The sequence below is a fragment of the Rattus norvegicus genome, chromosome 4, assembly GCF_021556685.1.
Source record: "Rattus norvegicus strain SHRSP/BbbUtx chromosome 4, alternate assembly SHRSP_T2T, whole genome shotgun sequence".
NCBI lineage: Eukaryota > Metazoa > Chordata > Mammalia > Rodentia > Muridae > Rattus > Rattus norvegicus.
In genome coordinates, this window is record NC_141537.1 from 147786027 (window position 1) to 147798856 (window position 12830).

The window sequence follows — 12830 nt, forward strand, 5'->3', positions numbered from 1 at the left end:
CAGGAAGTGGAAACACCAGGAAGTGGAAACACCCAGGATGCCATAAGCCTGGGGTCTTCGTGATCAGATCGATCAGAACCTTTGCTTTCTGTGAGATCCAGGGTAAGAGTTCCTTTACTCAATGGTGCTCCAACTGTGCTGCCTTCCCAGGGCCCCTCCCAGCCAGGTGCCAGCCAAAGAGGAGGAGGAGGAGAGGCCACCACCCAGGTCCAAAGCTGCTGGCTGGCTCCTAAGCCTGGAGTTGGTGGGAGGGACGGGACAGGGCGGGGCGGGAACAGCCACTGCCTGCTGGGAGCCAAATCGAAAGCACTCCAGCTGAAACTGGGCCGGGAGTCCAGGCTCACAGGAGTGGGACAGCATGGCTTGAGAGGAATTCTAGCCCTTGCTCTCTCCCTGGGACACGTGATTGATTGGCAGCAGGGGAGAGGGGTCTGCCCCCCCTTGGGGGGGGCAGAACGGGGCCTCAGGCCTGGGTGCTGTCTGGCACCTGGAAGATGCCTGTGCCCTGGTTCCTGCTGTCCTTGGCACTGGGCCGAAGCCCCGTGGTCGTTTCCCTGGAGAGACTCATGGAGCCTCAGGACACTGCACACTGCTCTCTAGTAAGTCTGGGACTTTGGGAGTCTGGGAAAGGCTCGGAGTTCAGTCTGTGCCTCTTCACAGCCCTAGTCTGCCTCCTGTCACTGCCTCTGTCAGAACTGCCCTGTCTGGTCTTTCTGGTGCTGATGGGGGAAGAGAAGAAGGAAAGGGAACAAGAATTAGTTTTGTCCTCTGGGAAGAGCTTAGGATAGGAAGCCCCAGAAGACAGGCAGAGGATAAGGGCTGTCAAGCAAGGAAAGGTGCTTAGTTTTAAGGGTGTAAACCGCCTTTTCCTTTCTTCCCAGGGCCTCTCCTGCCACCTCTGGGGTAAGTGTTGCTACTTTAAAAGAGTGACTTCCAAGCGAACTGAAGGGAAGTGACTGTTTGCTCTCAGCCTGCAAGGCTGAGCTCCCCTGCCCTCTGTAGTTCTCAGAAACCAAACCAACTTCAGCTCCCACCCCACCCTTCACACCCAGATGGTGACGTGCTCTGCCTGCCTGGAAGCATCGAGTCTGCCCCAGGCCCTGTGCTAGTGCCTACCCGCCTGCAGACGGAGCTGGTACTCAGGTGTCCACAAGAGACAGATTGCGCCCTCTGTGTCCGTGTGGTTGTACACTTGGCTGTGCATGGTGAGTGAGGAAGCCCGTGACTCCGAGTGCACACATGAGCCTGCCTGGGGAAGGCATGAGGATTGCAGACTCTGTGGGCATCTGCGGTGTTTAAGATACTGCTCCAGGTACCGCCAGGACAGCCTGCTCTCCCCAGGCCTCTGTTTATCAGCCATGGTATCTCTGCAAGGGAATCTAAGCCTGCATCAGCCCAGAGCAGGTGCCTGACCTGGGCTTTGCTTGTTTCTCTGCTTCTTCAGGGCACTGGGAAGAGCCCGAAGAAGCTGGAAAGTCTGATTCAGAACTCCAGGGGCCTAGGAACGGTAAGGAGCCAGCTGGCCTAGCTACTGCTTCTAGTCAGGGTCTTTCCCATGGCCCATGCCTGGCTGACCCCTGCTTGTTGCTCACAGCCTCTCTCCAGGCCCAGGTGGTGCTCTCCTTTCAGGCCTACCCCATTGCTCGCTGTGCCCTGCTGGAGGTCCAGGTGCCTGCTGACCTGGTGCAGCCTGGTCAGTCCGTGGTATGTGAAGTGCTCCTCCTGACGAGAAGAGCCACCTCCAGAATCCCAGATTCCCAAAGCCACCCGGTGCATTGATTCTTTAAGTCTTGGGTCTGATCAGAGCAGTGAGCCCTCTCGGCTTCTTGTGGTGGGTTTTTTCTGTCTGTAAAATGAGGGTAAGGACACTCCTGACTCACGTGTGACTTGGTGAGAAGTCACTAAGCAGTTTTCTGGGGCAATTTTATTTCATACTCTCGCTTTGGCATTTAAAATTTTAAATTTTAGCCGTTCTGCTATCCATGTCATGTTTTATAACTGGGGATTTGTGTGTGCATACATATGGTGGTGGTGGTATTTATATTTCTAAATTATATTTATTTATTTTGTGTGCATGTGCGTGTGTGTGTCTGTGTGTCTGTGTGTGCCCTCGCACGCGCACGCGTGTTCATGAATGCACGCAGGGCTTCATATGGAAGGCAGAGGACAAGTTAAAGAGTCAGTTTTCTCCTTTTTTTTTTTTTTTTTTTGGTTCTTTTTTTCGGAGCTGGGGACCGAACCCAGGGCCTTGAGCTTCCTAGGCAAGCGCTCTACCACTGAGCTAAATCCCCAACCCCAGTTTTCTCCTTTTTACTATAAGGGTCCTGGTGATTGAACTCAGGCTGTCAGGCTTGGTGGTAAGCACTTTGCCTACTGAACATCTCGGCAGCTCAGGACTAGTGTTCGTGTTGGTGGTTTGCCTGTATGAGTGTCGGGGAGGGACAGGTTGGGGTTGGAACCAAAGGTTTTGTATATGCTAAGCCACAAGTTCATTGCTGAGCTAATTGTTTTTATTAGGCAGAATCTTGCTGGGTATTCTGGGTAATCTTGCTAGGTGGTCCCACCTCACCCTCCCCTCCTGAATGCTAACACTGCAGGCTTATGGTACTCACTATATTTGGTGTTTCTTACAGCTTTGATTTGTATACCCCTGGTGACAGACAGACACTTTTTACATGCTGTCTTAGTTAGGGTTTTAGTGCTGTGACCAGACACCATGACCAAGGCAGGTCTTATAAGGACCACATTTAATTGGGGCTGGCTTACAGGTTCAGAGGGTCAGTCCAGTATCGTCAAGGCAGGAACCTGGCAGCATCCAGGCAGGCACGGTGCAGGAGAAGCTGAGAGTTCTATATCTTCTGAAGGCTGCTATGAGAAAACTCACGTCCTGGCAGCTAGGTCAAGGGTAGTAAGGCCCACACCTACAATGACACACCTACTCCAACAAGGCCACACCTATTCCAACAGGGCCACTCCCTCTAATAGTGCCACTCTGTGGGCAGGGCATGTACAAACCATCACACATGCTTATATGCTTATTAGCGATTTATAACTTCCTTCATGAAACATCCTGTGAAACTTTTGCTGACTATAAAATAAGAACAAAGATCTGGGAGTGTAGCTCAGTGGTAGAGTTCTTGCCTAACATGCTCAAGGCCTTGGGTTTGATTCTCAGCCAAAAAAACAGCACTTCGCGCGCGCGCGCGCGCGCGCACACACACACACACACACACACACACACACACACACACACACACATACACACACACACACACGCACACACATGCACACAATTCTTTTTATTTTTATTTTTATTTTTTTTTTTTTTTGGTTCTTTTTTTCGGAGCTGGGGACCAAACCCAGGGCCTTGTGCTTCCTAGGTAAGCGCTCTACCACTGAGCTAAATCCCCAGCCCCCACAATTCTTTTTGATGTGAAAGGCCGGACACCTTTTTTTTTTTTCTTTTTTTTTTTTCGGAGCTGGGGACCGAACCCAGGGCCTTGCGCTTGCTAGGCAAGCGCTCTACCACTGAGCTAAATCCCCAACCCCCCCACAATTCTTTTTAATCTGCCTAGTTTACTTCACAAAGCAGCCATGAAGACCACTGAACTGTGCCTGTGGGGATGCTCCATGCTTGCCTTGGAGTATCTGATCAGCTTCCCTCTGGTCAAGTGGTCTGTGACAGCAGGTGTAGGCAGCAACTCAGACAGCCTGGTTAATCCCAGGCCTGCCAAGACAGCTATAGGTGATACTCGCTTTAGAACTGGGGACTTGTTCAAAGGAAGGAAACTATAGCAATAGATTTCAAGCTAGACAGCCTAAATGCGGTCATTGGCTGGACATGGGACCAGTAGGTAGGCAGTGTTCTACTCACATGAGCCTAAGAGCTTGGCCTGGATTCTGAGCCCTCCACCTCCAGCCATCCGCCACCCTCTCCTCATAGGGTTCTGCAGTATTTGACTGTTTTGAGGCTGGTCTTGGGGCTGAGGTACGAATCTGGTCCTACACCAAACCCAGGTACCAGAAAGAACTCAACGTCACGCAGCAGTTGCCTGGTAAGTCACCCCAACGACCTGTTTTCCCGATCTACGGTCCCTTTGGTCACTCCCCATCCTTCTGGTCCCATCATTTTCAGGCAGGGATCTGAGCGGACACCCTCCTTAGTCAGTTTCTTGTGCTTCTAGGCCCTGGGGTAGGTGCTCTGTGCTCTGTATAAGCATGGGTGGTCTTTCGGGGTAGGTAACCCCTCTCAACATCTTCCCATGGGTTGGATTGCTTCCCTTCTTTCCTTGGTCCCCACCCCCACTGGAGGTTTTTCTGTGATCTCTCCCCAGACTGCAGGGGTCTCGAAGTCCAGGACAGCATCCAGAGCTGCTGGGGTAGGGGCTAGGGACAGTGGGCTGGGTGGAGGGAGGAGCAGGATCTGGAGTTTACACAATTGGATGCTTGGGGTTGACATAGGCTGAGGGATGCCAGGTTCCAAAAGTCACAGAACACATTCTACCGTTCATTCATACACTCGTTCCACATGAACTGCAGGAATTTACTTCATCTGTGCCAGGCACTGGAAACAAAGATGAATTTCCTTATAACAAGTGTTCATCCGTACCAGGAACATCTAGTGGCCCAAAGCACTGTTAAGATTCTGGTGCCTTTCCCGATAGACCAGAGTGGAAATGTTACTAAATCTGAAATAGGCGCTATAAAGACCAGCTTGGTCTCATACTCACACCTGCCTCTGCCTTCCAAGGGCTGAAATTGAATGTGTGCCATCGTGTCCAGCAAAGAGCGCTGGTTTTAATGTCTTGTTCAGTGATGTGATGGTGTAGTTAGGTTGTTTTTGTCTTGCTTTGCTCTTTCGGTTTGACTGGCTCTTGCTATGCTGTCCACGCTGGGCTTGAACTTGCAGTCTTCTCGCCTCAGCTTCCCAAGCAGCCAGGTTGCCGGTGTGCTTCACCACATCTGGCTCAGCTGTGTTTACAGCTACCACAAGGTGAAAGCATAAACCATGCAGGTTTTAAACTAGTAAATGCTCTCCTTTCTTCTCTTCAACTCCATTTTCCTTTTGGCCTTCTTCTCTGGCACTCCATACAGATCACTAGACACCAGAGCTTTGAAAACAAATGCACACCAGGCATCTCATCTTGTCACTCTGTGGTGATTGCCTTCCTTATTCAACAAAGACTGACCAACTACTCTGTACCAGACACAGTTATAGACTAGAAGTAAATTGATAAGCAACCCTGTCAAAACTTCCCATCTTTATGGAAATGGGGGTTTGGATTAGAAAAGGGTTGAGGGACGATCCAGTAAACCTCTGGGGATGTAAAATATACAGTATATTAGATGGTGCCGAGTTATGGAGAAAGTTCGAGAAAGAGGGATGGGCAGGTTGGGAGTTCTAGAAGTGAGAAGGCCTCACCGTAATGAAAGATATGAAGGAGGAGCCCTGTATTTGAGAGACAGAGTTCCATAGGAAGAGAACAGCCTGTGCAAAGGCCCTGGGGCAGGAGCAAGGCCAAATGTGCTTAAGGAAGGTAGCCTGTGTGTTTGCAGCAAAGTATTCAAGACAGAGATACTGACAGATTGAGTTTGAGAGGACTCAGAAGCTAGCCTGGTTAAGGTCTTGCAAGCTGTTGTAAAGACGAGCTTATACTGTGATTACTGTATGGGAAGTGGAGTCTAGGGAAAGTGATTTGTATTAAGGAGGCAGCAGAATTCTACTGGCTGCAGAGGAAGAGAAGTTGTCCCAAGATGTAAGCTGGAACCTCTATGGACTTGTCTCCGGGCTTGTGGCTGGGGACAAAGCCCAGTCTGAGATGGGGATCTAGTCTGTTCTCCAAGGGCTTCCTATGGTCCGAGGGTTTGATGGAATCTCCACTGGGGCAGTTGGTGAGTGCGACTCAGGCTTGGCTGTGCAGGGGAGATGAAGGGTGTCTGACCTTCCCCCCTCTCTCTGCTTTTCCCCCTAGCCCTACCCTGGCTCAATGTGTCTACAGATGGTGACAATGTTCTTCTGATACTGGACGTCTCTAAGGAGCAGAAATTTGGCTTCTTACTATACTGGGATCAGGCCCAGGGTCCTCTCAAATCCTTGTTGTACAAAAACCTGGTGAGGCTTCTCCTCCAGGTCCATGTTCACCCTGTGCTGATGCCCATACTAAGAATGTAGTCAGACTGTCAAAGGGGACACGCCCAAAGCAGAGGACCTTGGCAGGGGGAGGGTCTGTCTGCCCGGCTCCTTGGACTTTGGGCCTCTGCGCTTCCTCTTCCTCAGCTTCTCTTAAATCACATCTGTCTGCTCATCCCACAGACTGGACCTCAGAACATTACTTTAAACCACACTGACCTGGTTCCCTGCCTCTGCATTCAGGTAGGAGCAGAATTCAACTGCACATGGGAGATGGGCTGGGGAGGCACTGAGGGATGGCCTCCAATCTTCTGGGGCCACTGTCCTCCATACTCTGAGGTAGAGAGCATGACCCGTTTGGGTGACTGTCTCATTGGTCTTGCTGTCCTGCGCCTTCTGCTTGTTATGTCCAGGAGACTCCTGGTTCTCCATCCACAGGACTGTACCCTATGGCTAATGGCCCACCCACATGTCACCTCTTCCTTGACGCCTTCCCCTGCTCCTGTATTCCCTCTTTTGTGTTCCTGGGAAGGGTAGGACACATGCTGTATACTTAAAGGAGCTTCAATCCTACTTGCCATTCACTAGTTGTGTGACCTTAGACAAGACATTACTCTCTGAGCCTGCTGCTTATCTGTAATACGGATAAACTGTCCCGTTAAAACGGGCTATTGTGAAGAAGGGTGCCACATCTAGATTTAAATATGTGGACAGCAGGGGTTGGGGATTTAGCTCAGTGGTAGAGCGCTTGCCTAGGAAGCGCAAGGCCCTGGGTTCGGTCCCCAGCTCCAAAAAAAAAAGACATTTAAAAAAATATGTGGACAGCAGCTGCTCCCTCTGATTGCACGTTAGTCACTGAGTCCCGTCTGCTTGGCCTCTGGCATCAGAGCCACTCTTTCTCTTCTATCGTCAGTCCTTTTGGCCTCTCTAATCCCTCCTTTAGCTGTCAATGACCTCCACCTCTTACCTCCCTTCCCGGAGCCTTCCTGTCTTCCCCCAATGAAGCTCTCCCAGTAGACTTTCTCCTAAATTCTCCTTTATGAGAAGCTTGTTACATCCAGAGGAGCTGCTCACCAAGACCCACCTTTGCTCAGCCTGTTCCCACCACCTCTTCCGCATAACTAAGTCTTCCTAGCTCACATTACCTCTTTACCAAAGCTTCTCCAGTTTCCTGGCCTTTCCTTGTTCTGAGTTCCCCTCGTCTTTCTGGCTTTTCTTTTCCACATGCCACTGCCTCTAACATTTGGCTTCTGTCTATTTCTTTTCCTGTACATAAGATGCTCCGGAAAATCTTGGAGGTGGGTAACTGACCAACATTTATGTATTTCCTTCTTACTGAGCCTGTGACTTCTTTGAAGGAAAGCAAAGCATATCTCATTCAAATGCAGTGACTTTGTCAGAGCCCTGCACAGAGCCTGGTATACAGTGGGTGCACATAGGTGAATGAGCAAATCCCCCGTGGTGAGACACATGGCACATGTCCAGGAAGTGTTTGCTGTGATTTAACTCTCTGTATCATGCCCACCACTCTCCAGCAGTTGATGAATAAATTAATATATTCTCTCATCACATGGATCTAAGCACATAGTAGGTGCTCTTAAAAAAATCCAGCACAGTATTTGATACATAGATATAAACAAAATGTTTGTGAAATGAATCAAAATTAACAATCTAAGGCTCCTTGTGTATCCCATACTACTAATGCACATAGTAGACACTCATTAAAAGTTGAGCGAAAAGCCAGGTGTCACAGCGCATGCTTTTAATCCCAGCACTCAGGAGGCAGAGGAAGGTGCATCTCTGTGAGTTCTAACCAGACAGGGCTATATAGTGGGGCTGTGTCCCAAAAACAAACAAAACAAAACAACCAAACAACCCCCCAAAAGTTGAGAGAAGAGATATACCGCAGAGTTTTCAGGGAGAAGCCTAGGGAGTGCTGATGAACACTCCCTCACTGAGCATGCCCTAGTACTCAGCAGAGGGTCTGACATGCAAATGGATGGTTGGCCCAGTCCAGTTGACTGAGTACAGCCTTCCTCCTTTTTTTTTTTTTTTTTTTTTTTTTTTGTTTCCCAGTTATGGTCTCAGGAGCCAGACTCTGTTAGGACCAGCTTCTGCCCCTTCAAGAAAGGTGAGCAAATCTCCTAAGGCAGGGGGTATGGGAAGGTGGATGATTAGTGACCCTGGCTCTCTGCTGCAGATCCCCGTGCACACAGGAACCTTTGGCACATGGCCAGGCTGCGGGTGCAGTCCTCAGGGAGCTGGCTGCTAGACACGCCTTGCTCTCTACGGACCGAGGTGGCACTGTGCTGGCAGGCACCAGACCAGAGTCCCTGCCAGCCCCTTGTGCCACCAATGCCCCAGAAGAATGTCACTATGAATGTAAGTGAGGTCAAAGGTTGGAGAGAGTGTGTGGAACCCCAGAGTCTCCCTTCATGACCTCACTCATTTTCCCTGCTTTCCACAGAGGCCATTTGAGTTCCCATTGGTGAAAGAACACCCCAACCTCTGTGTCCAGGTCAGAATGGCAACGAGAAAGCATTGGGCTAAGGGTGGGACCCTGTGCCGAATCTCCTTGGGGAGCTACAGCCTCCACATGTATTCTTGGAAACTGTACACCCAAACACACTCACATACACAGACACATTAATAATAAAAATTAAAAGTTCTTAAATTAAAAAACAAAAGTGACCATTCAAGGTTTAGCTGGGCACGGAGCCTCATGCCTGTATTCCCAGCACTTGGGAAGCTGAGGCAGGAGGGTATGTGGGCTCCCCTGAGTTTGAGGCCACCTGGCCTGACCTATGCAGTGAGTACCAGGCCAGCCTAGGCTATAGCATGATGCTGTATCAAAACAAATATTGAATATCTACCATGTGCCAGCCACTTTGAGATTGATCAAAGCCAGCAAATGTCCCTAGCCTCACAGCACCTATTTCTCACGGAGGAAGGTGAACAGTGTGCTTAAGGAAGCATGTTAAGGGGGTTGGGGATTTAGCTCAGTGGTAGAGCGCTTGCCTAGCAAGCACAAGGCCCTGGGTTCGGTCCTCAGCTCCGGGAAAAAAAAAAAAAAAGGAAGCATGTTAAGGTGAATTCATGTGCTATGGTAAGAAGTGAAGGAACGGAGGCTGTGATTTTCAGTGGGTGACTGGGCGAGGGTGAGAGTCTCCTCTTCAAGGTGTCAGATGTGGAGGAAACATGTTTTGAGTGCTTAAGACAGAGCTGAAGGTTGTGAGTTCCATTAGCACAGGTGCCCTACCAAAGCCTGGTCTCGGAGATGGGTGACTCTTAATCCTACAGCCTGAACTCGGCTCTGCCTAACCTCAGGTCCAGAGTGCAGAGCCGGCCTGATGGGCTTCCTCTTGCCTGCACCCTCCCTATTGGACTTCCTGGCCCTGGCTCTTGTTTTCCTAGTGCTCCTAACTCTGGCTCCTTCTAAGCAGGTGAGCAGCTGGGAGAAGGTTGAGCTCCAAGAGTGCTTGTGGGCTGGTGAGTGGGGCTTGAGGGTGGCTGGGACAGGGCCACTGCGATGGGATAAACCATGGAGGAACTGGCTCCTGGGGGGTAAACAGGGAATGGGAGGAAGGCAAGTGACAACTCCCAAGTGGGTCTTACTGGAGTGGCCTCTCTCTCCTCCCAGACTCCTTAGGGCCCTTCAAGGATGATATGCTGTTAGTGGAGATGAAAACTGACCTAAACGACACATCAGTCTGTGCCTTGGAACCCAGTGGCTGTACACCACTGCCTAGTGTTGCCTCCACGGTGAGGACCCCTTGATTCTCCAGATGCTTCCAGCCTTATCTCAAGTGTGGCCTCATATTCTCACTTCCATTCTCAGTCACTATATCCCACCTTACCTTGTTCTGTCACTCTCTTTGCTAGGGCTCTGCGTGTGTGTCTGTGTGTGTGTGTGTGTGTGTGTGTGTGTGTGTGTGTGTGTGTGTACCCTTGCTTGTATGCACACACACACCCGCATCCCTTCTCAGTGTCTTCGTAAGTCTCTTAGCTCCTCTCAACAAACAGTCCTGCTCTACTGTGGCACCTTACATGCTGCCCAGGTGACAGCCCCTCCCCCTCCCTTGACTTGGCAGAGAGCTGCTCGCCTTGGAGAGCAGTTGCTTCTAGACTTCAGGACACACCAGTGCATGCAGGTGAGTTGGTGACAGAACTTGCCCTAGTGCCTACATGTGTCTGCTTGCTCTCTGTCTAGTCCTGGGTAGGTTGCAGGTAGGAGTGTATCAGTCCTATCTCTCAGGTGCTCACTCTGGCTAGAGCCCAATTAAACGATACACACCCTCCAGTCAGTGTTGGGTTCTAGAAAGAGCTTCAAGGAAGAAATCTTCCAAGGTCCCATTTGGCATAGAGGTCAGCTTGGGCAGGTTGAGCAAAAGCAGAGGTATCTGCAGGAGCCTGCTCTGGACACAGAGATGTGGGTAGCTGAGGCTAGGAATTTGAATAAGCTGGGCAGAAATTATTAGCTGTTGAACACCAAGCAGGGGCCTGTGATTGTGTCTTACAGCTGTGGAATGATGATGACCTGGGATCACTGTGGGCCTGCCCCATGGACAAGTGTGAGTACGAGGGGAACTGCTCTTCCTGTGTGCCAACAGCTGACTGACAGGGACCACGGTGCTGAGGCAACATATGTGATGCCTTGTCAGGCTCAAATTAGTCACAGCAGCATTCCTTTAGCCATTCAAAACCACAGAGAGGGAGAAGCATGGTTCAGCTGGCAAAGGCATTGCCACCAAATCTGACAACCTGAGTTCCCTGGGACCCACATGAACTGGCTCTCTTGAGTTGTCTTCTGACCTCCACACAAGCTCTATGGCATGTGTGTCCCTCAAGGGTGGCAGAGAGACGGGGAGGGACAGGGACAAAAAGACACTTTCAGGGATCCCAGCATCACTAAGATAGAACTTGCCCACACCAACGGAAATCTAAAAGGACAGAGCCAGTATGAGCTATTGAATGTTTGCAAATGTTATCTCACAGTAATAGTTAGGGGCTATATGGAAGAACTGAGCTGACATTGAATGAGCGTAGCCCAGACCTGGTCTAGATGGGATGAGGGGTTCAGAGGAAAACTCCTACACACACTGTGAAGCCTGAACCAGTTGAAAGGAGTCAAACTGCATTTTTAAGACTGCGGAGTACATTCCTGAGAGTTTCCAGGTGTCGGTGTGGTTAGAGGGTCTCGGGAAGAAGATGGGAGACCCGACAGGGATGTAGGATTTTTTTTTTCTTTTCTTTTTTTTGGAGCTGGGGACCGAACCCAGGGCCTTACGCTTACTAGGCAAGCGCTCTACCACTGAGCTAAAACCCCAACCCTGGGATGTAGGATTTTTATATCCCCACACCACTAGCTTCCTCAAGAGGTAGAATAAACCTATTTTAAACAGATCTTGGTGGCTCCCCATAGAGTGAATGGACTGAAGGCAGAAAGATGGGGCTATTGCAGTCATGCAAGGCAACCAAGTGAAGGGCTGCAACCCTAGGCTTAAGGGGCAATATCAGTTGACATCTGAACATTTACAAGGCCTGGCACTGTGAATGTTTTATGTGCAACCCTATCTATGCATTTGATGCCATTATCCATATTTACAAGCTGAGAACTGAGGCGGGTCACACAGGCACATCGAGCTTTTTCGGTGCATGGGCAGTGACACTTGTGATTTTGGGGCAGATCACTTCATGTCTACAGACTCCTTGAAAGATAGGTTTCTAACTAGCCCATTATTCTTCCCTGTCTATCCCAGACATCCACAAGCGCTGGGTCCTAGTGTGGCTGGCCTGCCTACTCTTGGCTGCGGCGCTTTTCTTCTTCCTCCTTTTAAAAAAGGACCGCAGGAAAGGTGAGTGCTTGCCAGTCCCGGTTTTCCAGGGAGAGCCTCAAACGGTGGCGCTGGGCTCTATTGGGTGGAGGAAGGCAGGTCCCGGGCTCACCCTCACCGGCTCCGCTACCCCTGTACCAGCGGCCCCTCGTGCCCGCCCGGCCCTGCTTCTCCACTCGGCCGATGGAGCATACTACGAGCGTCTGGTGGGCGCTCTGGCGTCCGCGTTGAGCCAGATGCCACTGCGCGTTGCCGTGGACCTGTGGAGCCGCCGCGAGCTGACCGCGCACGGAGCCCTGGCCTGGTTCCACCAGCAACGGCGCCGGACCCTGCAGGAGGATGGCGTGGTCATACTTCTCTTCTCACCCGCGGCCGTGGCGCAGTGTCAGCAGTGGCTGCAGCTCCAGACGGTGGAGCCCGGGCCGCATGACGCTCTGGCCGCCTGGCTCAGCTGCGTGCTGCCCGATTTCCTGCAAGGCCAGGCGACCGGCCGCTACGTCGGGGTCTACTTTGACGGGCTGCTGCACCCAGACACTGTACCCGCCCTGTTCCGCGTCGCGCCGCTCTTCTCCCTGCCCTCGCAGCTGCCGGCCTTCCTGGATGCACTGCAGGGAAGCAGCTCCCAGTCCCCCGGGCGACCTGCGGACAGGGCGGAACGAGTGGCCCAGGCGCTGCTGTCCGCCCTAGACAGCTGTACTTAGAGCTCGGAAGCCCCAGGCTGCCGCGAGGAATGGGACCTGGGACCCTGCCCTGCACTCGAATAAAGGCCGATGCAGTATTCCTAACAGAGTAGCCCTCGTATATCTGTTTGATGCTCCGCTGGCAGAGCCTTTAATCCCGCGGCCCTTTAAAACCCGGACAGGTGC

At 51.3% G+C, this 12830-nt stretch overlaps 1 protein-coding gene across 50 annotated transcripts; it reads left to right on the forward strand.

Moving 5' to 3' along the window:
* The first annotated feature begins 280 nt into the window (after positions 1 to 280).
* Positions 281 to 12749, forward strand: Il17rc (interleukin 17 receptor C). Of its 50 annotated transcripts, none has more exons than XR_015685465.1 (18): positions 281 to 599; positions 882 to 903; positions 1053 to 1205; positions 1445 to 1507; positions 1595 to 1704; positions 3944 to 4055; positions 4335 to 4379; positions 5973 to 6112; positions 6314 to 6373; positions 8207 to 8261; positions 8331 to 8512; positions 8598 to 8648; positions 9458 to 9619; positions 9771 to 9892; positions 10222 to 10281; positions 10650 to 10701; positions 11890 to 11985; positions 12106 to 12749. XR_015685465.1 is itself a non-coding variant. In XM_087656866.1 (18 exons), the coding sequence occupies exons 11-18, from the start codon at positions 8360 to 8362 to the stop codon at positions 12663 to 12665; spliced, it is 1173 nt and encodes a 390-aa protein (XP_087512992.1). In that variant the 5' UTR covers positions 281 to 599; positions 882 to 903; positions 1053 to 1312; positions 1445 to 1507; positions 1595 to 1704; positions 3944 to 4055; positions 4335 to 4379; positions 5973 to 6112; positions 6314 to 6373; positions 8207 to 8261; positions 8331 to 8359; the 3' UTR covers positions 12666 to 12749. The 50 variants fall into 50 exon arrangements, 46 of the variants coding, with proteins under 46 accessions (XP_087512992.1, XP_087513003.1, XP_087513013.1 ...); XR_015685466.1 differs by having other exon boundaries at positions 9458 to 9573; positions 10189 to 10281; XR_015685464.1 differs by having other exon boundaries at positions 9458 to 9573.
* The last annotated feature ends 81 nt before the right edge of the window (positions 12750 to 12830 follow it).

What these genes read in the sequence shown, in the direction of transcription:
- Il17rc (XM_087656851.1), top strand. Translation starts at nt 495, where the DNA reads ATGCCTGTGCCCTGGTTCCTGCTGTCCTTGGCACTGGGCCGAAGCCCC. An exon ending in ACCCCAACCTCTGTGTCCAG is followed by an intron (nt 8,649 to 9,573) that starts GTCAGAATGGCA and finishes CCTTCTAAGCAG; the next exon opens with GTGAGCAGCTGGGAGAAGGT. An exon ending in GGCCTGCCCCATGGACAAGT is followed by an intron (nt 10,702 to 11,889) that starts GTGAGTACGAGG and finishes TGTCTATCCCAG; the next exon opens with ACATCCACAAGCGCTGGGTC.